The sequence below is a fragment of the Lepidochelys olivacea genome, assembly GCF_965140295.1.
Source record: "Lepidochelys olivacea isolate rLepOli2 genome assembly, chromosome: 1".
In the NCBI taxonomy this organism is placed as follows: Eukaryota; Metazoa; Chordata; order Testudines; family Cheloniidae; genus Lepidochelys; species Lepidochelys olivacea.
In genome coordinates, this window is record NC_140411.1 from 57,118,611 (window position 1) to 57,141,214 (window position 22,604).

Genomic DNA, 22,604 nt, shown 5'->3' on the forward strand with positions numbered 1-22,604 from the left:
AAACACAGTGGTCTGATAAATTGTGAGTCTGAGTCAAACTTTGACAGATGATGGAAGGGATGTTGGAGGGTTGTAGAAAGCAACTGGAAGAGTTAGTGAGGATATCTGCACTCCTGACCAATGAAGTGTATCTGCCACTTGTGGCCCAGGTTTATTAGAACTAGGGCTGCTTTTCGAAGATCAGATAGCAATGGTAGCTAGGGCTATGGCACTGGAGTATTACTGGCTCCCTGTGTGATTAATTGCTCAACAACAGGCAATTGCATTCTGCACTAGCTTATGTTTCAGAGGGCCAGGTGGTCTAGTGAGTAGCACACCCAGTATCTCCCCTTACTGGGAAGACCTTTCAGTCCTGTCCTTCACCTGATAATGTGGAGAGTTTATTTATTGGAAAGTGTATCGTTAACTGTGTGTGTGTGGTTAAATTTTGGGAGTTGCCTAAAGCCCATGAAAACAGGCACGTCGGTAATTGATAAAATAAATAAAAATGTAAATGCAATTTTGCATTTTATATTTCATTCTTAAGATTTTCATGAAAGTACAAAGCTTTTTTTCCTGTTAATGCTTGGCTTATCTTGTGAAGTTTGGCTTAGAGACCAGAACGTGTTGCTCACACATGATCTGAACTAGAGGTAATGCTTCAACACACATAATCTAGTTCTTGCATAATTAGGGTTGCGATATTTCAAGTTCTCAAATAGAGGACACTGCTGGGGAAGAGGGAGGGGGATCTGGAAGGGTGAGGGGTACAATTTCTATTGTACAGTTTCTTTCTACCACCCTTACTTCTGCACTGCTGCTAGCGGCGGTGCTGCCTTCAGAGTTGGGCGCCCGGCCTGCTGCCCAGGTCTGAGGGCAGCGCCACCACCAGAAGCAGCACAGAAGTAAGGGTGGCAATACCATACTTCCTGGACACTTGTTCATATGTCAAAAGTCTGCCCGGACAGAGATCGGAGGACCAAAAAAGATGTCATGTCTGGGGAAATCCGGATGTATGGAACTGGTCATAGGCACTGACTCTGTGGGCACTCCAGCCCTGGAGCACCCAGGGGAAAAAAATAGCAGGTGCTCAGCACCTGCTAGCAGCCCTGTGGTTCAGCTCCTCCCTCCCACCTGCCACAATCAGCTGTTCGGTGACGTTCAGGAGGTTCTGGGAACTAACCGGGACTACTTCAGTTGAGCCAACTGGAGTTTGGACCCTGCAGGAATTTCTCTTTAGGAACCTGTGACAGCACTTGATTCAAGTGACTCAAAAACAACTTATTCAAAACAAAGCATTATTTAGTCTTTCACCCAATGGTACAAAGGGTACAGGGCCAGCTTATAAAACAAGAGTCATACATGCATTTCCTTACCTGTGCTTTAACCTCGCTTTCAATAGCTCAAGGCAGGACATCTTATTCTCCGCCTGGGTTGGGAGAAACAGCCTGCACTTTTTACAGCATGCTCCCTCTATCGCTAAGTAAATCTTAGCAGCCTGTCAGCTTTCACAGACATGCTGGAAAGCCTAACCCACACCTGCTCCCTTTTCCAGGGTCTTTGAGGTTTAAGAGGCCTGGCTCCCCGCAGTTGATGGACCAGCCATTCTTATCTTAACTCCTTTGAAGCTGTCTTTATCTGTTTCAGAGTGTTAGCCTGTATCCGCAAAAACAAGGCGGAGTCCTTGTGGCACCACCTCTGTTTTCTCATCTGTGTCATCTGTCCTGCTTGGTTCCTTACCAGCCCCGTTACAGCCTCCTTTGATTTAATCCTATGCTTCCAGTCAGGTAGCAATACAAAATGGAACAAGGACACCGAATTACACATAGTATCTATTATAATAATAATGCAGATATCTCCCAGTTCATCAGCGATGATGCCACATAAAACTTGTATTGTTCTATCAGTTCAGAGAACTGCTAATGATTTTGTTTCTACAGTCCCTCCTGTGACAGCACTAAAATTGCATCTGATATAAAAGGACGGGTTTTTTTTCCACCACTGTGTTAAACATTCTACTGATTATTTTTTTTTAAATCACAAATTATTTGACTTGTGACTTCAGCCTCTGTGAAAGCTGCAGGGTTGGCAGCCCTAGGGACTGAAAGCACTGTATTTCACATAAAGAAAAGGAGTACTTATGGCACCTTAGAGACGAACCAATTTATTTGAGCATAAGCTTTTGTGAGCTACAGCTCACTTCATCGGATGCATACTGTGGAAAGTACAGAAGATCTTTTTATACACACAAACCATGAAAAAATGGGTGTTTACCACTACAAAAGGTTTTCTCTCCCCCCACCCCACTCTCCTGCTGGTAATAGCTTATCTAAAGTGATCGCTCTCCTTACATTGTGTATGATAATCAAGGTGGGCCATTTCCAGCACAAATCCAGGGTTTAACAAGAACGTCCTGGGGGGGGGGGGAATGGTAGGAAAAAACAAGGGGAAATAGGTTACCTTGCATAATGACTTAGCCACTCCCAGTCTCTATTCAAGCCTAAGTTAATTGTATCCAATTTGCAAATCAATTCCAATTCAACAGTCTCTCGCTGGAGTCTGGATTTGAAGTTTTTTTGTTGTAAAATAGCGACTTTCATGTCTGTAATCGCGTGACCAGAGAGATTGAAGTGTTCTCCGACTGGTTTATGAATGTTATAATTCTTGACATCTGATTTGTGTCCATTTATTCTTTTACGTAGAGACTGTCCAGTTTGACCAATGTACATGGCAGAGGGGCATTGCTGGCACATGATGGCATATATCACATTGGTGGATGTGCAGGTGAACGAGCCTCTGATAGTGTGGCTGATGTTATTAGGTCTTGTGATGGTGTCCCCTGAATAGATATGTGGGCACAGTTGGCAACGGGCTTTGTTGCAAGGATAGGTTCCTGGGTTAGTGGTTCTGTTGCTGGTGAGTTGCTTCAGGTTGGGGGGCTGTCTGTAGGCAAGGACTGGCCTGTCTCCCAAGATTTGTGAGAGTGTTGGGTCATCCTTCAGGATAGGTTGTAGATCCTTAATGATGCGTTAGAGGGGTTTTAGTTGGGGGCTGAAGGTGACGGCTAGTGGCGTTCTGTTATTTTCTTTGACAGGCCTGTCCTGTAGTAGGTGACTTCTGGGAACTCTTCTGGCTCTATCAATCTGTTTCTTCACTTCAGCAAGTGGGCATTGTAGTTGTAAGAATGCTTGATAGAGATCTTGTAGGTGTTTGTCTGTCTGAGGGGTTGGAGCAAATGCAGTTGTATCGCAGAGCTTGGCTGTAGACGATGGATCATGTGGTGTGGTCAGGGTGAAAGCTGGAAGCATATAGGTAGGAATAGCGGTCAGTAGGTTTCCGGTATAGAGTGGTGTTTATGTGACCATCGTTTATTAGCACTGTAGTGTCCAAGTGTGTGGACTGGACCAGGCTGAGGTTGATGGTGGGATGGAAATTGTTGAAATCATGGTGGGATTCCTCAAGGGCTTCTTTTCCATGGGTCCAGATGATGATGTCATCAATATAGTGCAAGTAGAGTAGGGGCGTTAAGGGACGAGAGCTGAGGAAGCGTTGTTCTAAGTCAGCCATAAAAATGTTGGCATACTGTGGGGCTATGCGGGTACCCATAGCAGTGCCGCTGATCTGAAGGTATACATTGTCCCCAAATGTAAAATAGTTATGGGTAAGGACAAAGTCACAAAGTTCAGACACCAGGTTAGCCGTGACCTTATCAGGGATAGTGTTCTTGACAGCTTGTAGTCCATCTTTATGTGGAATGTTGTTGTAGAGGGCTTCTACATCCATAGTGGCCAGGATGGTGTTATCAGGAAGATCACCGATGGATTGTAGTTTCCTCAGGAAGTCAGTGGTGTCTCGAAGATAGCTGGGAGCGCTGGTAGCGTAGGCCCTGAGGAGGGAGTCTACATAGCCAGACAATCCTGCTGTCAGTGTGCCAATGCCTGAGATGATGGGGCGCCCAGGATTTCCAGGTTTATGGATAGAATATCCCAGGTCAGGGTCCAGGGGTGTATCTGTGCGGATTTGATCTTGTGCTTTTTCAGGGAGTTTCTTGAGCAAATGCTGTAGTTTCTTTTGGTAACTCTCGGTGAGATCAGAGGGTAATGGCTTGTAGAAAGTGGTGTTGGAGAGCTGCCGAGCAGCCTCTTGTTCGTATTCCAACCTAGTCATGATGACGACAGCACCTCCTTTGTCAGCCTTTTTGATTACGATGTCAGAGTTGTTTCTGAGGCTGTGGATGGCATTGTGTTCTGCATGGCTGAGGTTGTAGGGCAAGTGATGCTGCTTTTCCACAATTTCAGCCCATGCTCGTCGGCGGAAGCACTCTATGTAGAAGTCCAGTCTGCTGTCTCGACCTTCAGGAGGAGTCCACCTAGAATCCTTCTTTTTGTAGTGTTGGTAGGGAGGTCTCTGTGGATTAGTATGTTGTTCAGAGGTGTGTTGGAAATATTCCTTGAGTCGGACACAAACTTCCTTGTGGCTGGACTTTACTAAAACTAGACAAGCCATTTACAACACACACTTTGCTTCTCTACAAAAGAAAAAGGACACTACACTTTCTAAACTACTACATGCCACAAGGGGCCACAGCAATGGTTCCCTCAACCCACCCAGCAATACTGTTAACCTATCCAACTATACTCTTAGCCCAGCAGAAGCAGCTGTCCTATCTCGGGGCCTCTCCTTCTGCCCCTCCACCCCCACGAACATGATACAGTTCTGTGGTGATCTAGAATCCTATTTTCAACGTCTCCGACTCAAGGAATATTTCCAACACACCTCTGAACAACATACTAATCCACCTTACTAATCACGAAAGCTTATGCTTATGCTCAAATAAATGTGTTGGTCTCTAAGGTGCAACAAGTACTCCTCGTTCTTCTTAGAAGGCTTGTCTCTGGAAACCTTGGGTGGCTAAGATGCCAGAGGAATTATGCTGGCTCCCACCCTCTTCATACAAAATTTTGCATCGGAATTTTGAAGATACTGTAGACTAAATGCTGTGGGAGGTTGAGCCATTCCTGCCTCATTATAGCTGACCTTTAGGTAGGCCTCAGTTACTAACAACATTCCCTCTAAATTTACTTTGTACTAAGTGGGCTACAAATGCCATTGAACACTACATTTGTGTCCTGGGGCAAGCTTACACTTTTTTTTTTTTTAAAGTCTTCTTACTGTACTAATTTGTCCTGCATGTGAGAGGGGTGTGCATAGGGGGGAGGAAGTGTGAAAGGGGTGTGCACCGGGAGTAGGAGTGTGCGCATGTGTGTACAGGGAGCTGCCCTAAGGTGCCCCTCAGTATCATACATTAGTTTCCATCACTGCCATTTGTGGGGTCTTAGAGGAAAGCGATTAGCTTTGTAGTAGGCAGCCCTAGCAGCCTGGCCAGGAGTCCGTGTGTGTGTGGGTGGTGGGGTGTGGTGTCTGACTGCACCTCCCCAGGCCAGGGATTTCAGAGCCCCAAGCTGGAAACGCTCAGGATGGGGCCCAGGCTGCAGCTCCTGTTGGCAGCAGCAACCACTGAGTGGAAACCAACTGCTGGGCGGCATATGGCAGTGCTATGGCACTATCAGGCCGCAGCTCTGGAGTCTCCACTGTCCTGGGATGGTACCGCAGAGCCCATCTAGGCCTTCACCTGAACTCCTGCACAAGGGGTATTCAGGTGCCTTGTCTCCTCCCAGCCAGACTGAGCGTGTCCCTGAGACTAGAAACGCTTCCACTCCTCCCACAGCAAGGAGATGGGCCATGTCTGGGGAGAGCCGTTCAGGGTCTTAAAGGGCCACACCATGTCCCTGCTGGGGCTGCACAGAGGAGACGTGAGTGGAACTGTTTTTGACTTGCACAGTGTAGACAAGATTGCTGCATGGCCCTGTGTGCACACAGTTGATAGAGTACTGGTTATTAAAGCCCTCATCCTGAAATGAATTCCATGCAGTTAGATCCATTTGAAGCCCATTGAAACCAGTGGGGATCTGCATGGGCACAGGGATCCATGGCCAGGGGCTCTGGAACAGTTTGTTTTTTTTTATAGTGGGGTGCTGAGAGCCATTGAACCAAACAGTAAACTCTGTATATGATAGAAACCACTTCAAGCCAGGGGGTGCAGCAGCACCCCTAATTCCAGCACCTATGCCCATGGAACTCTTTGCAGAATTGCGGCCTAAGACTCTGGAGAAAAATGTGTATTTTTTAGTTCCTAAATTCAATGCATGCAAATGACTTGATAAGATAAAGCCACTGGTCAGTAATCAAACACAGAGAAATTGGAGTAATTGCATGCAAGTATATTCATCTGACAGTCATGTGGCCTTTAATACTTGGTTGTACAGTTGAGAGCTTTCTTTGCTCACCATGTGCATTACAATACTGTGAACTTAGGCATTTCTACACGGATGCACTCTTAGCTTCCAAAATGCTTGGGACTGTATGTAACAGGAGGAGTTTTAGATCATGTGAGTACACTAAGGGTTTTTTTGTTTTGTTTTTAATATATCTCTTTTGACTGTGCATTACAGCAGCTTATTGTAGAATTGTTAGATACATAGCATAATGAGTATACATAGCATCGTGCAGAAAGCAAACTGTGCCATTTAACAAGCTCTTTGCTCCAAAGGGCTTGTAGTTTAAGGCCCCCACTGGGACAGTACAGAACAATCCAAAACCAAGGACAGAGAAGTGGATGTGTAAAATGAGAGCTGTGTATTTAGGAAGAAATTTTGGTGGTGTGGTTTTTACTAGAATGTTGTGATTATGTTAAGTTACTGAACACAGTAAATGCTGGTAAAAATAATTTTTTTTTTAGTCAGGCTTATTTAGAGACCGATTCTACTTCTAGCTGAACCAGAGTAAATCTGAAGTAAGTTGAACTGAAGCCAATGGAGATATATGAGGCTAAGGACATGTATACACTTCAAACTTTTACTGATGCAAGTTATGTTGGCATAAAGCAGCTATATATTGCTTGTGATTGTGCATTCTTGGCTCCTCGCAGTGGTGCTGCACATACTCACCAGGAAGTGGTTGTTTTGATGCACAGTGCAGTGTGTCATGGATAGGTATCCCAGTGTGCAACTTGCCACCATCCAGTGCACTGTCTATTTTGGGAAATTTAGACAGTGCTTGGTGGGGCAGAAACACAGGGGTGACAGAGACTGATTTCACCAGACATATCAGGTCCTTTGATGGCACTGTGCATTTTGATGGATTTCTGTTAAGCTTACATTATAAGTCGTTGCCATCTGTATGTTAATCTGTTGGCTATGATACGATGTACACATTTAATTGTTAGTAACAACCACAATCGCAGTTTTGCTTTTGCTCTTATTAAATGGATTGCTGGCTCTGTTTGAATCAATGCCTTACTGTTCTTAACATTGAGTGAGAGTTGAATGTTGGTTTTTTTTAAAATCAGTATATATACGTGTGGCAGGGTGGCTTAAACTACTATAGGCCCAAAGAATGGGGGCGTGATCAAATAAGTTGGAGAACCACTGGTCTACCTGGCCCTGCAGTTTGCAGGCCTGTTAGGAGGTGATGCATATCTGTGAATATAACACTGACAATGCACCTCTTAATTTTGTCGTGTTTGCTGTAAATTTTATAACTATTATACTGTTTGTCATTGATCCTGTGTTGTCACAGAGTACAATAACAAGTAAGTGCATGCTATCACTACTGCCAGGCATTCTGCAGCAATATATTGGGAACTATTAAGATGAATTATTTTCCAATCAGGAGCTTTGGGTAATGAAAACGCTTCATAAATTCTGTGCAAATTAAAAGCAAATACATTAAAACCTTAAGAAATGTGTGGAACTCTTCTTAAAGAAGGGGAAGGAATATTCATGTCCATTTTAGTTATACACACTGACCTGTGAGAGCCAGAGCTGATGTGTATATGTGAAGCTGTGATTGTCCTTACTGTCCCCTGGTGTGGAGTGGTAGGGGTAGGGATGCAGACCCTGATGGCATGTGCGCACGCGCACACATCAACATGCTTAACTACTCACTTTCCCCCAAAATATGTAGTATTCAGTCTGTTTATATGGAATATGGGAGTTGGGTGAGGAGCCATTTCAGCATATGTATGACTTATTAAAAGACAAATTTTAAGTAGAACTGTGTCCTAAACTGCTTTATGGTGTTGTACCCAAACATTGCATTTCAATGGGGGATTCCATTTCTTTTATAGGAACACTGTACTTCAGTGAGCTGTAGCTTACAAAAGCTTATGCTCAAATAAATTTGTTAGTCTTTAAGGTGCCACAAGTACTCCTCTTCCTTTTTATAGGAACAGCCTCCTGAAACTCTTACTAGTCCACAAAAGTGGTCCATAGTCCTGCAAATGGTCCCATTGTCTTCAGTGGGACTGATCAAATGATTTAAGGTTTACAGGATTAGGTTCCAAGTTTGTCAATTGTTCTGGACAAAACTGACAATGCCTGAGCTGTCCGATCAGAAGGAGCTTCATTCGAATAAAGGTGGGCAGATGTCTGGTAAGTCTTAGTTCCGTTGCTAAGATGAACATATTTTTCAGCAAAATTCTTGGCAGATTCCTGAGGCAGCTGGTTTAAGGCCATCATTGTCCGGCATTAATCTTCACTTATTATTCTCTCATCCACAAAGCTGGAAAATTAGGCACTTGTTTTCTTTGTTTTGCTGCTCCAGTTCCAGTTAACAAAATGCATGTTAGACTAGTTTGGCAGCAAAGAAGAATTCTGTGTACGCTGGGGACAACTCCTGATTCCTATCAGGCTGCAGAATTGGGCTGACATCACAATCCAAAAATTCTCTGGTCAGTGCAAGCAGAGGCATTCATCTAATGATTTGGACTTGATGTGATATAGTATGGATGTCATGGATAATTCAGACCAATGGGGAGAAACCGAATCAAAAACATTGTTTAAACACCTTCCATCCCCCCACTTCCCTCTTGAGGACTCCTGATCAACGTAACAGCGTAATACATATGCTAACAAACTTAAACAAAGCCTATGTTTAAGTTTGTTAGCATATGTATTGTGCTGTTAAAGCCAAATAAAGAATGAATGCGCTCCCGGGTTAGCCATGTTCTGCTCCTTTAAGTAGCAGAGCACAGCCCCACCCACCCCCTCCAGTAGGGGCGGGGTTAGCTCCAAGTCTTTCTGGTACCCTTTACCTGCTAAAAATTTCTTGCCTGTACTGTGTACTGGCAGGTACTGCCCTACTTGCACTCTTGGGTTTAAGGCTTCCCCAGGTGTTCCATCTAGGTGGACTCACTGCAGGAAGCTCCTGGTGTCAACAGAGGTGCTGAATGCACTGAGGTCAGAACCAGGAAGCGCTGAACCTGAGGAGGCTTCTTGTCCTGGTGAGTGTGCCCTGAGGGGGAGATGCTGCACTAGAGTCCTGACTGACTTCATTCAGAGCACTGAGACTGTGATTCAATGACAACATACATCACACAATAATATTAATGGCCAGTGTGTTACCAGTTGGCATACAACGCCTTACGTGACATCTTTTAGATACAGTTTATGACAACAGTGAGCTGTGGCCAGGAGTGTGTAAGACCTGATGAGTTATGGTATGGTGTGTCCTCGGCCAGTTGGCATCTGCAGGGCTCTTGTGTCACAAGTATGTGACTTAAACAGCTAATGTCCTATGGCTCAATTGTTCTCACATGGATTATTCTTATAGGGACTATAAACTCTATACAGTTGCACTTCTGCAGTGTCCTTCGCACTGTTCCATCAGAGGGCTCCCTGCTACTAGCTGCTCTGGCAGAATTCGCAAAAAGAAAAGGAGTAACTTGTGGCACCTTAGAGACTAACCAATTTATTTGAGCATGAGCTTTCATGAGTTACAGCTCACTTCATCGGATGCATACCATGGAAACTGCAGCAGACTTTATATACACACAGAGAATATGAAACAATACCTCCTCCCACCCCACTGTCCTGCTGGTAATAGCTTATCTAAAGTGATCATCAAGTTGGGCCATTTCCAGCACAAATCCAGGTTTTCTCACCCTCCATCTCCCCCCCCCCGCCCCCCCCCACAAATTCACTCTCCTGCTGGTAATAGCCCATCCAAAGTGACAACTCTCCCTACAATGTGCATGGTAATCAAGGTGGGCCATGTCCAGCACAAATCCAGGCTTTCTCACCCCCCCCCCCACTTTTTTTCCCAGGGACACACACACACACACACACACACACACACACACACACACACAAACTCACTCTCCTGCTGGCAATAGCTCATCCAAACTGACCACTCTCCAAGTTTAAATCCAAGTTAAACCAGAACGTCTTGGGGGGGGGGGGGGGAGGTAGGAAAAAAACAAGGGGAAATAGGCTACCTTGCATAATGACTTAGCCACTCCCAGTCTCTATTTAAGCCTAAATTAATAGTATCCAATTTGCAAATGAATTCCAATTCAGCAGTTTCTCGCTGGAGTCTGGATTTGAAGTTTTTTTGTTTTAAGATAGCGACCTTCATGTCTGTGATTGCGTGACCAGAGAGATTGAAGTGTTCTCCGACTGGTTTATGAAGGTTATAATTCTTGACATCTGATTTGTGGCCATTTATTTACATGGGGAAAACCTGGATTTGTGATCATCATGCACATTGTAGGGAGAGTGGTCACTTTGGATAAGCTATTACCAGCTAGGACAGTGGGGTGGGAGGAGGTATTTTTTCATGCTTTGTGTGTATATGAAAAGATCTTCTACACTTTCCACAGTATGCATCCGATGAAGCGAACTGTAGCTCACGAAAGTTTATGCTCAAATAAATTGGTTAGTCTCTAAGGTGCCACAAGTCCTCCTTTTCTTTTAGTGGAATGGAAAGAGTGTTATCACCATATGATGAAACTATATCAGTTGTTTTTTCTCCAAATACAGAACAGAAGTATTTATTGAATGCTTCTGGGTTTTTTGCATTATTATTGATAATTCTACCATTTTCCTCTAGTAATTGATCAATATCATTGTCAGGATTCTTTTTGTTCCTAATATATTTAAAAACTCCTTCTTATTGCCCTTACCTCTGCAGCCATAGTTTTTTGCCTTGGGTGTGCAGAAGTACAGATATTGATCTTCCTTGCAGTTCTACTGAACTCGGTGATCTTAAGCTGTTGTAAAACTGGTGTCAGATCAGAACTGGGCACACTCTTATTTTGGGAAATAAGGTTGCTAGTCTTTTGTTGTTAAAAGTTTATAAGACAGATTCCTTAGTTTTTAGTTTGGGGACAGGAAGAGACTCCAAGTTTTACAAAGAATTGAAGCCAAAATTCAGACCTGGTTCGAACTGGGATAAATTCACCAACTTCTGTTGATGCTGTTGCTTAAGCAGGTATGAATTTGGCTCCAAGTGTATAGATTTTATGAAATCAAGTGGTTTGTATAACTTGTGTTATGATGATCCCAGGCTTTTTCATATAAGAAACTATATTGTTTGTGATCATTTCATCTATTAATCTTTTAGAGGAATATGTTTACCTTTCAATTTATGACGACACTGGTATATCTAAGAACTGCTATTATGCTTTTCCTGCAATGTTGTAATGCAGTCAAGAAAAGTTGGTCGAGGCTCTTTTGATCTCCTAGGTCAAAGCTGCAGTTCTGAAGTCTGGGTGTGAATCCAATCCCTCTCTTTAAGAGTGAAGAAAGTCAGCTAAGTGTAAAATACCTAGTTGGTGCCCTGTTCATGATAAATAGATATGGCCTTTTTTTTTTCGTTAAAAAGTATGTCTGTTGGTTTGGAAAAGTACAGAGTGTAGTTAAATGCCCTGAACCTGATTCAACTTTCAATGAAGTCAGTAGCAGAACTGACTGTCTTCAATGGAAAAAGCGTCTAGCCTTGTGTGGATTAATATGAAAGAAAAATGTCATGATATGCAAAGATGTGTTAATACCATAGATTTATTTGAGTAGAAAATGTATAAATGTAATGACCCCAGGCCTTTGATTTACAGAACTCATAAGAATTGTATGAGTGGGATATTTCCCTTAAATTCAGTGGCTGTTTTTCTACAGAGTAAATTTTTGTTTTGTTGTTGTTTTTTCCTCCCAGTCCAAGCAATATTTTGGAAACCAACTGCAAAGTTATCAAGTCTCATGATTTTACTGTGTTTCATGATATTTTGTGGGGGGGTTTCTTAAAGCTCCATCTCCTGGAATCACATGAATATGTGAGATCTCAGCTCATTGAAACAAAAGTATGATTGCAGCTACAAGGGCTAGAAAGCAAATCTTAAACACCAGCTGAGTGGACCTCAGGGCTCAAAAATGCAAAGGCAAATTAAAAGAACCTTATAATATATTCAGATCTCTTGCTTTTTAACCCAACATCATGGTTTTGGGCAGCTGCCTTGTGATTGTTGAACACTTAGGGATGACAATATTGCATTTGTTCTCAATGATGTATCTAAATCAGAAGAATGACAATCAAGGCCATTCTGACTTTGTCAAGTGGTAGATTTTATATGTACTTTAAGTAGTAAAATTTCTCGACTTCCCTCTTCTGTTCCACCTGACATACATGCATCTGAGCCTGTTCTTTTTGTCTGTCAGCTTAAGGAAATCTAACCCCCTAGGTTTATCCTTGAACCCAGGCTTCTCATGTTGCAGTGTAATTGTTTTGGAAATTTTAAGATGTTTTCCTTTTGAGAAGAACCTAGAGAGATTAGAAATGGGCAGCAACCATCTTTTTTAAAATGCAGGCGAGTTCATCTTGGGAACATAATCTGCAAGCAATGAGTGTCGTCTTTTGGGTTTAGAAAGCACTTAGCACATTATGGATGCTACGATAGTCTAAATAAATAATCATGTTTACTAATTCCTGATGCCTTAATAAAGCAAACTCTGGGGTGTCCTTTTAATTTTCTGGCATGTGTTCCTTATCCTCATAATACTCTGCTATTGAAATCCTGCATTTCTGCAGAAAGCATCAGATTACATGCCAGCAAACCAAAATGGACCCTTATTATTTCTAATCAAGCCCATAATGTGCAAAAACAGTCCTAGAGCAATCCCTTTACACCTCTGCACCAAAGACTAGCTCAGTGAAGCCTAAATGAGATCCTTAACTTCAGTCTACTATCCCTGATCACCTGAATGTGTCTCTCCCATCCATAGAGAACTATCTGCATCCAAAAGGCCCTTTTAAAATGCAGATCCATACATTGCAAATACTAAAACAACTTTTTTTGTGCATGCACAAAACCCTATAATAAATATGGCTACTTTAGTCCACATCCAAATTAATATTCAATATCCCCCTCAGTCAGGGAAGATGAAGACACTTGACCAAACTTAGGGCAGATCTACACTTAAAATGCTGTATCAGTGCAGCTGCGCTGCTGTAGCTTAAGTGAAGGTGTTCCTACGCTGGTTGGGGAGCTTCTCCCGTCAGCGTAGTTAATTCACCACTTCTGCCGACAGAGTGCTGTCTACTTGGGGGGATTAGGTTATTATAATTATATCACTCGGGGTTGTATGTGGATTTTTCACGCCCTTGAGCAATGTAGTTATACTGATACAAGTCTGGAGTGTAGACCTGGCCATCGTCTGAGAGTCCAAATTTATCTTAACTGGAAACTTGTCAGAAACCAGAATTTCTGTCCCGCAGAAATTACCAACATTTCAAATTTTGAAACCTTTTGAATCGGAACAAAAAGCTGAAATTTCATGCAAAATAAAATCTCTGAAAAATTTCAATTCAGGATCATTAAATCATTTTTTTGTTGTGATAAGGTAAAACGTGTCACTTTGACTCTTATATTTAAAAGAGATGTTCCGTATAAATGGATTTTACATAGAAGTAATAATAAAAGTACAAAAACATTACATATAAAAGTAACCTTATATAATATATTAAAATATTAATTGTAAATATGTATTATATTAGGTTACTTTTATATGTAAGTATTACAAATAATTAGGGTTGTCAATCGCAGTTAACTCACGCAATTAACTCAAAAAAAAAAAAAAAGTAATCGCGATTTAAAAAATTAATCGCGATTAATTGCACTGCTAAACAATAGAATACCAATAGAAATTCATTAAATATTTTGGATGTTTTTCTACATTTTTCAAAAATATTTCTATTACAATACAGAATACAAAGTGTACAGTGCTTACTTTATATTATTTTTATTACAAATATTTGCACTGTAATATCCCGCTGGAGCACCCATGGAGTTGGTGCCTATGCCTGGAAGCTTAAATTCATAACTTTGCAAGACACTAAAAATCACAGGCTGACTAGAGAGACTGCATTTATGGCTTATTACAACACCCTATAACCCATTAAATAACACCCTCCCCCAGCCAGGTTTTTTTCTGCCTTTCCCCCTGTGACTGGAGAGGTGTTAACTGGCCACTTTACCTTGAATGGTCCTTGGCAATTATTTATAATTATTAATGGGAAAGAAGGCAAAGAAAGGTTTACGTAATTGTAGCAAGTCTTACTAGACTGCTAATTTAGAATTATTTCTAAACTACTTGTTCCACCTTGTACTCAGCATGTCGCAGATAAATACATTTCCCAGACCCGAAGAAGAGCTCTGTGTAAGCTCAAAAGCTTGTCTCTCAAAGACATTACCTCACGAACCTTGTCTTTTTAATAGACAAGAAGAAATTTTCAGTTAGTGCAGCTGACAACAGAACTGTATGCAGGGGGGCGCTGGAACAATTTGTACAGTGGGAGTACTGAGAGACATTAAACTAAACTGTAAATCCTGTATAAAATGGAAACCACTTCAAGCCAGAAGGTGCGACAGCACCCCTAGTTCCAGCACCTATGATTGTATGTTTGCAGTAATTGAATAACTTTTCATATAAATGCAAGTCTGACAGGCTGGGAAATAACTACCTGCCAGTGTAATCTGAGGCATCTCTGAAACATAGAGGGGACTGTATTTCATTCAAGAAATTGCGGTTCGTTTAATAATAAAAGGAAGTGGATTACGTGCTACTACCCATAGGCTGTGTGTCCAGGAGCTGTGGTTATGCACACGGCCACAGTGGAGCTACTGCTTGGCTGTTTGAGTTAATTGTGCACTGGGTTGCTGCACACAGGTCATGTTTGAGGAGCTTGTGAAAGGCAGCCTTGGCTGAGCAAGCAGAAGTGCCGTGTGCAAAGATTAGTAGAGTGCAAAGTGATGCTGATTGGTGGGGAGTATTTAAACCGGGTGTAAGAGCATACAGTTGAGTGCAGCATGCTACTTACATGTAAAGGGGGCAGATTATGTGTTCATGGTGAACTCCTAATTCTAAAGAGGAGAATATTGATGTAAAGGAACAGAATTTTTGTTCTGGATATCGCTGGAACAAGTTTTTCTGGTAATTTATGGAATAACATCTCTCTAAAAACTCCCATTTGGCATTACAATATTTGAAGCCTGGAAAGATAATGGAGAGTGAATCAGACAGTGATCTGAAAAGGGACCAGTCCACCCTGGCTACTTTAAATAACAAAAATGTAACCTTGGTGACTTTTCATAAGCGGCAATCATCTAATGGTGTGCCTGCACTAATGATTGTCAGTGAACCCTCCAAGTCAGGATCTCCTGGAAAAGCAGGCGGCTGTTCTCAGAAAGAAGAGAAAGTTTCACAGAGTTACTCTGTGGGAGCATCAGAAGTCAACAGCATGCATGTAAGTTTGCACGTAAATGTACTGGAACTTAAAACAAAGTGTACTGGATATAGATTGTAAATTGATACATTACCCCTTTATATTCAAAGTTCGTTACGATCCCAGGAGTGCTGAAGTATAACTAATGTCTGTAAACTCCTGGATTTTCTCGCATAAAAAAATTGCTGTACAAGTGCAAAGTATTTTGACAGGTTTCAGAGTAACAGCTGTGTTAGTCTGTATTCGCAAAAAGAAAAGGAGTACTTGTGGCACCTTAGAGACTAACCAATTTATTTGAGCATGAGCTTTCGTGAGCTACAGCTCACTTCATCAGATGTATGCCGTGGAAACTGCAGCAGACTTTATATATACACAGAGAATATGAAAAAATACCTCCTCCCACCCCATTGTCCAGCTGGTAATAGCTTATCTAAAGTGATCATCAGGTGGGCCATTTCCAGCACAAATCCAGGTTTTCTCACCCTCCACCCTCCCACACAAATTCATCTATGCATAAATGCAAAGTTTTAAAATATTAGGCAGTTTTAACTAGTAGGCATCATTACCAGCTCTACCTAGAATAATATAATATGAAGTGGGAATCCCTAATACTTACAACATATACATATAATGTGTTAGCCTTCCTTCTTTTTAAGCTGCGTTTATTTCAGAAGTTAGGCATCTGTCTGTGGTTTGGTTATCCTGTGGCATGAGAGAAATTGCCTGAACAGTTTTCAAAGTCAGATTCAGGACTCACATAATTTCTCAGACCACTCTGTTTATTAGCAAAGTGCTTTGCCAATGCACCCAGATGTGAGCCCCTCTCTGAGGCTAAAGATAACTTATTTATACAGCTAAGCCAAAGCCAATTTAACATAAGAGACAAAAGGAAGCAGAAACTGACAAATATACATACATATCTTATTTGCATACTAATGTTTACCAATCTCCTAGCTCAGTAGGAGCGCTAAGTTAATTAGTTTGAGGACCCATTGTCTCACACGCCTTAATGTTTCTCTTCCTGACAACTGTATTTCAACAAACCCTTCAAGTAGCATTTCTTTAATGAATTATAATTTCAATATAATTCATTCTACTTCCACACAGTGAAAATGATCATAATTATAGATAAGTAACTTATCTAAAACTATACCACTAATACCGGCAAAAGTTCATGGTAGTACAATTGCCACAACTGCCTTCTCACTTGGGCTTGTCTGTAATTGTATCCTAGTTTTGTACAGTAAGTCTTATTAGGAGGAAGTGCTATTTCATTTTGAAAAACCTGAACTTGCAAAATACAGTTGTGATTCTTCCTAAAAATACAGATGATACAGCATAATACTAAAGTGCACATAAACTATAACAGTGTAACTTGACTCACAGTCTGGTGTTTTAACTGACAGGATATTTTTAATGACTTATTTTTTAAACTTGTGTATGTTTATAGTTAGTTTTAAAGTGACTTAAACAATTGCCATCAATCAGGGACAGGCCAAGTAAACCTGAAGGCATTTACTATCTATAGTTGTTTGTTTCTCATATTATAGCTGTTTTCCATAAAACATGACATAAGATTAGGTTACTTCTGCCAGCTGGTCTTTCTACATACTTGGTTCAGGTATTTACTATGTTGGGTATACTGTACTACTAATTATATCAGAAACATGAAAACTGCATGCAGTCAGGCTTTTTTCATTCCAAATCAGAAATAAAAGTACATGTACCATAGAGGCCTTCCCCCTCTGCACCAATGTAAAAGTTTTAAACAAAGCTGCTTAAAGTAATCCATTTTTAATTAAACTTAAACTGAGACCTCAGAGGCATTAAATGTGCGGTATATGGTATAGCAGTCTAGTAAGACTTGCTACAATTACGTAAACCTTTCTTTGCCTTCTTTCCCATTGGTAAAATGGGAGTGACAATACCTCCTTCACAGAGATGTAGCAGGGTTTAGTTAGTAAAGTGCTTTGAAGCTATAAACGATCATACAGAGGTATTGCCTTTTAAAATTAACCTTCTCCTGAAGGATGAATTCCATGGAATAATATTGAGCTCCTGGTTGTGTTTTTAAAAGGGCCGAGGACTGTAACAACTATGTATGGGTATTATTAGCTACTAATAATGGCCAGTAATAATAGCAGCTATTATTACTTGTTAATGGTCTTCCTTTGTTTGTGTTTACTACACTAGGTTGAGAGTGAAGGGAGGAAAGAAATGTCTAGGTGGACACTCATAGCTTTAAACCAGTATGGTAACCAGAACAGGGACCCAGCCCTCACCTTGAGTGAAATCTTGAGCTTGGTGAAGTCAGTGGCCAAACTTCAGGTAACAGTGGTGTCACTTCAGGTGACATTGCAAACAAGAAGCGGGTGGCATTATCTTCTGCAAATTTAAACAAACTTGTTTGTCTGAGCGACTGGCTGAACAAGTACTAGGACTGAATGGACTTGTAAGCGTTAAAATTTTACATTGTTTTATTTTTGAATGCAGTTTTATTGGTACATAATTTTACATTTGTAAGTTCAACTTTCATGATAAAGAGATTGCTCTACAGTACTTGTATTAGGTGAATTGAAAAATACTGTTTCTTTTGTTTTTTTTATAGTGCAAATACTGGTAATCAAAAATAAATATAAAGTGAGCACTGTACACTTTGTATTCTGTGGTGTAATTGAAATCAATATATTTGAAAATGTAGAAAACATCCAAAAATATTTAAATAAATAGTATTCTATTACTGTTTAATAGTACGATTAATCGTGCAATTAATTACACTTAATTTTTTAAATTGCTTCACAGCCCTAGTTTAAACCTTAAGGTATTTTGTATTAAATTCAGATTTCATTTTAAACAGGTTTATTTTTAAAAAGAAAAACATAATTTATATAACCAAATAAAAACACACAATTTTTTTTCAAGAAAATAGGTTTTTATCCCCTTTGTATAAAAATATTTTTTAAAGCCGTGAAATAAACTGAAGACGAGTTCCCAGTGCAACATGGACAAGAGAGCTATTGCAATCCTTGGACATATGAACAAGGGAATCTCAAGCAGGAGTCGCGAGGTTACATTACCTCTGTATTTTGCCCTGGTGCCACTGCGGCTGGAATAGTAGGCCAATTCTGGTGTCAACCATTCAAGAAATACATTGATAAACTGTAGCGGGTTCAGAGAAGAGCCATGAAGAGAATGATTAAAGGATTAAAATCATGCCTTATAGTGATAGACACAAGGATCTCAATCTATTTAGCTTAACAAAGAGAAGGCTAAGGGTGTCTTGATTACAATCTGTAACATGGGCACAAGGTATTGAAGGCGGGGGGAGGCTGTGCCTCCCCAAACAGCCTTGTGTGGCCCCACCCACACTCCACCCCCAGGCCAGGCCCCTTACTGTTTCCCAGGCTGTGCTGTGGGGGGCTCTTCCCCATGGCCAGGGCCCTAGGCTGGGGCTGGGAGGCTAATAGGAGGCGGTCTGTGCTCTGGGGCTGGGGGAGGGAGGCCATGCCACCTGTGGGGAGGGGCGCTGCCCACCCTCCCGGTGCTTTGGGGCTGGGGAGGGCCATGCCTCCCTCTCACCCACCCAGCTCTCCGGGGCTGGGGGCACTCAGGCATCCTGGGAGTATGTAGGGGGGGTGGGGCCTTGGGCAGAAGGGGTGGTCAGGGCTGGGGGATAGGCTCCCGGGATTCACCTGCTGCCCATGATCTGTAGTACGTACATGAAGAACAAATATTTGTTAATGAGGCCTTCAATCCAGCAGACAAAGATATAACCAGATCCAATGGCTGGAAATTGAAGCTAGATAAATTCAGACTGGAAATAAGGCATAAGTTTTAACAGTGGGGGAGCACTAGAACAATTTGCCAAACGCAGTGGTAGATTCTCCATCCCTCGATATTTTTAAAGCAAGTTTGGATGTTTTTCTAAGAGATCATGTTCAGCTTCAAACAGGAATTAATTCAGGGCAGTTTTATGACCTGTGTTATACAGGAGATCAGAGTAGATGATCACAGTGGTTCCTTCTGCCCTTATTTATGAATTCATAAAAAATTTCTGGGTTGTGAGTGTGTATTATTGTTTTTTTTCCCCACGTATTGACATCTTCCCACCCCCCTTTGCTCCCTTTTCCTTTTTTTCCTGTTTTCTTCAGTGGCAAAAGGAAACAGGGGAAGGAGAAAAAAGAAAAACTGTATACAAATCTGAAGATTTTAAAAAAATATTTACACAGAATATTTTTAATTAGAAAAAAAAGGTTTTTTTGTAAAAATTGTTTTGGGGATCAGTCCTAACTCTTACAGATTTTGGGATCACTTCCTATTTAAGCTAAGAATTCAAGTAATGGACAAGCTTAGCAGCTTTCTGTTACTGATGACTAGGATCCTACCTAATTCACAGCTGTGAAAAACGCATAACAGACTGGTTTCAGAGTAACAGCCGTGTTAGTCTGTATTCGCAAAAAGAAAAGGAGTACTTGTGGCACCTTAGAGACTAACCAATGTATTTGAGCATAAGCTTTCGTGAGCTACAGCTCACTTCATCGGATGCATACTGTGGAAAGTTTAGAAGATCTTATTATATACACACAAAGCATGAAAAAAATACCTCCTCCCACCCCACTCTCCTGCTGGTAATAGCTTATCCAAAGTGACCACTCTCCTCACATTGTGTATGATGATCAAGGTGGGCCATTTCCAGCACAAATCCAGGGTTTAACAAGAACGTCGGAGGGGGAGAGGGGGTTAGGAAAAAACAAGGGGAAATAGGCTACCTTGCATAAAGACTAAGCCACTCCCAGTCTCTATTCAAGCCTAAGTTAATTGTATCCAATTTGCAAATGAATTCCAATTCAGCGGTTTCTCGCTGGAGTCTGGATTTGAAGTTTTTTTTTGTTGTAAAATAGCGACTTTCATGTCTGTAATCGCGTGACCAGAGAGATTGAAGTGTTCTCCGACTGGTTTATGAATGTTATAATTCTTGACATCTGATTTGTGTCCATTTACTCTTTTAAGTAGAGACTGTCCAGTTTGACCAATGTACATGGCAGAGGGGCATTGCTGGCACATGATGGCATATATCACATTGGTGGATGTGCAGGTGAACGAGCCTCTGATAGTGTGGCTGATGTTATTAGGCCCTGTGATGGTGTCCCCTGAATAGATATGTGGGCACAGTTGGCAACGGGCTTTGTTGCAAGGATAGGTTCCTGGGTTAGTGGTTCTGTTGTGTGGTATGTGGTTGCTGGTGAGTATTTGCTTCAGGTTGGGGGGCTGTCTGTAGGCAAGGACTGGCCTGTCTCCCAAGATCTGTGAGAGTGTTGGGTCATTCTTCAGGATAGGTTGTAGATCCTTAATGATGCGTTGGAGGGGTTTTAGTTGGGGGCTGAAGGTGACGGCTAGTGGCGTTCTGTTATTTTCTTTGTTAGGCCTGTCCTGTAGTAGGTGACTTCTGGGAACTCTTCTGGCTCTAGCAATCTGTTTCTTCACTTCCACAGGTGTATATTGTAGTTGCAAGAATGCTTGATAGAGATCTTGTAGGTGTCTGTCTCTGTCTGAGGGGTTGGAGCAAATGCAGTTGTATCGCAGCGCTTGGCTGTAGACGATGGATCATGTGGTGTGGTCAGGGTGAAAGCTGGAGGCATGTAGGTAGGAATAGCAGTCAGTAGGTTTCCGGTATAGGGTGGTGTTTATGTGACCATCATTTATTAGCACTGTAGTGTCCAGGAAGTGGATCTCTTGTGTGGACTGGATCAGGCTGAGGTTGATGGTGGGATGGAAATTGTTGAAATCATGGTGGAATTCCTCAAGGGCTTCTTTTCCATGGGTCCAGATGATGATGTCATCAATATAGCGCAAGTAGAGTAGGGGCATTAGGGGACGAGAGCTGAGGAAGCGTTGTTCTAAATCAGCCATAAAAATGTTGGCATGCTGTGGGGCCATGCGGGTACCCATAGCAGTGCCGTTGATCTGAAGGTATACATTGTCCCCAAGTGTAAAATAGTTATGGGTAAGGACAAAGTCACAAATTGATAGAGCCAGAAGAGTTCCCAGACTTACAGATTTCCTGGGACAGCTACTCTGTCTCCCCCAGCCCTTTGTCTGTTGCATACTTCTTGCTCAAAGGGTGCAGAACACACATGCTCTGTAGTATGTGAGTAACTGGAACGTTATTTTCTCATAAGAATATTTAAATATACAAAGTGGGCTTTATACCTCTGTAACTAAGACTTTCTTATTAGATGGGTGAGTGTGGGAATTCTCCTTAATGCCTATCACATCTTTGTAAAGAGAATAAAATCCTTGAGCCCATAAACAAATGTTACATATTTTTGTAACCTTTCAACAAGACTCCTCAAAATGAAAATATGGGCATGTTTGATCCTATATTTTATGGACAGTACTGTACATAAGAGAGACTTATTAAACTTTCAGAAGGAATTCTTTTCCTTCTGTCATGTCACATGCTTATATTTTTAGCTAATAGCTGGGGGGGGGGAACAGTCATTTAAATTTAGCTTCTATTCTGAAATACTTTTTTTGAAATGGGATTGGCAGCTGCATACATGCCTCTGAACCTCCAACCACTTCCAGTTGCACCTGGAAAGGATAGACAGGAAGTCTGAACTAAAACAGGATTTTTGTTGGAGAGAAAGGGAATGGGGATGGGGGTTAAACTTTTACCATTTTGGACCTGACCCACACATCTGGATTCCCAAGCTATCTGCCCATGAGGCAAAATTATATGAATGAATTTGAAGTTCTGCTTCAGATGAACTTGTGTAAATAACTGGCCTAATTCCAATGTGAATGTTGCGATATTAAGGAAGGATTTCTCCTGTGTAATAGAAACACAGGAATTGTCATACTGGTGGAGACCCAACATCCATCTAATCCAGTAGCCTGTCTCTAACAGTGGCCAATGCCAAATGTTTCAGAGGAAGATGTTAAGATCCCTGCATTAGGCAGATGTGGGATAGACTGTCCCCTCACATTAAGACTCATCCTGATTTCTA

General features: G+C 41.6%; 1 protein-coding gene across 7 annotated transcripts in view; it reads left to right on the plus strand.

Moving 5' to 3' along the window:
* Nucleotides 1-22,604, plus strand: part of ATP7B (ATPase copper transporting beta) — a 79,721-nt gene that overhangs the window by 11,986 nt on the left and 45,131 nt on the right. Inside the window, exons 1-2 of one of the 7 annotated variants that reach the window (XM_084616899.1) lie at nt 15,174-15,615; nt 17,788-17,922. The exons of 2 other annotated variants lie outside the window; for them this stretch is intronic. In XM_084616899.1, coding sequence (XP_084473025.1) covers nt 15,373-15,615; nt 17,788-17,922 — 378 coding nt within the window. In that variant the 5' untranslated portion in view covers nt 15,174-15,372. Of the gene's footprint in view, nt 1-15,173; nt 15,616-17,787; nt 17,923-22,604 lie in introns of those variants that run through there. 4 more of the 7 variants (XM_084616894.1, XM_084616897.1, XM_084616898.1 and 1 more) reach the window with 4 other exon arrangements.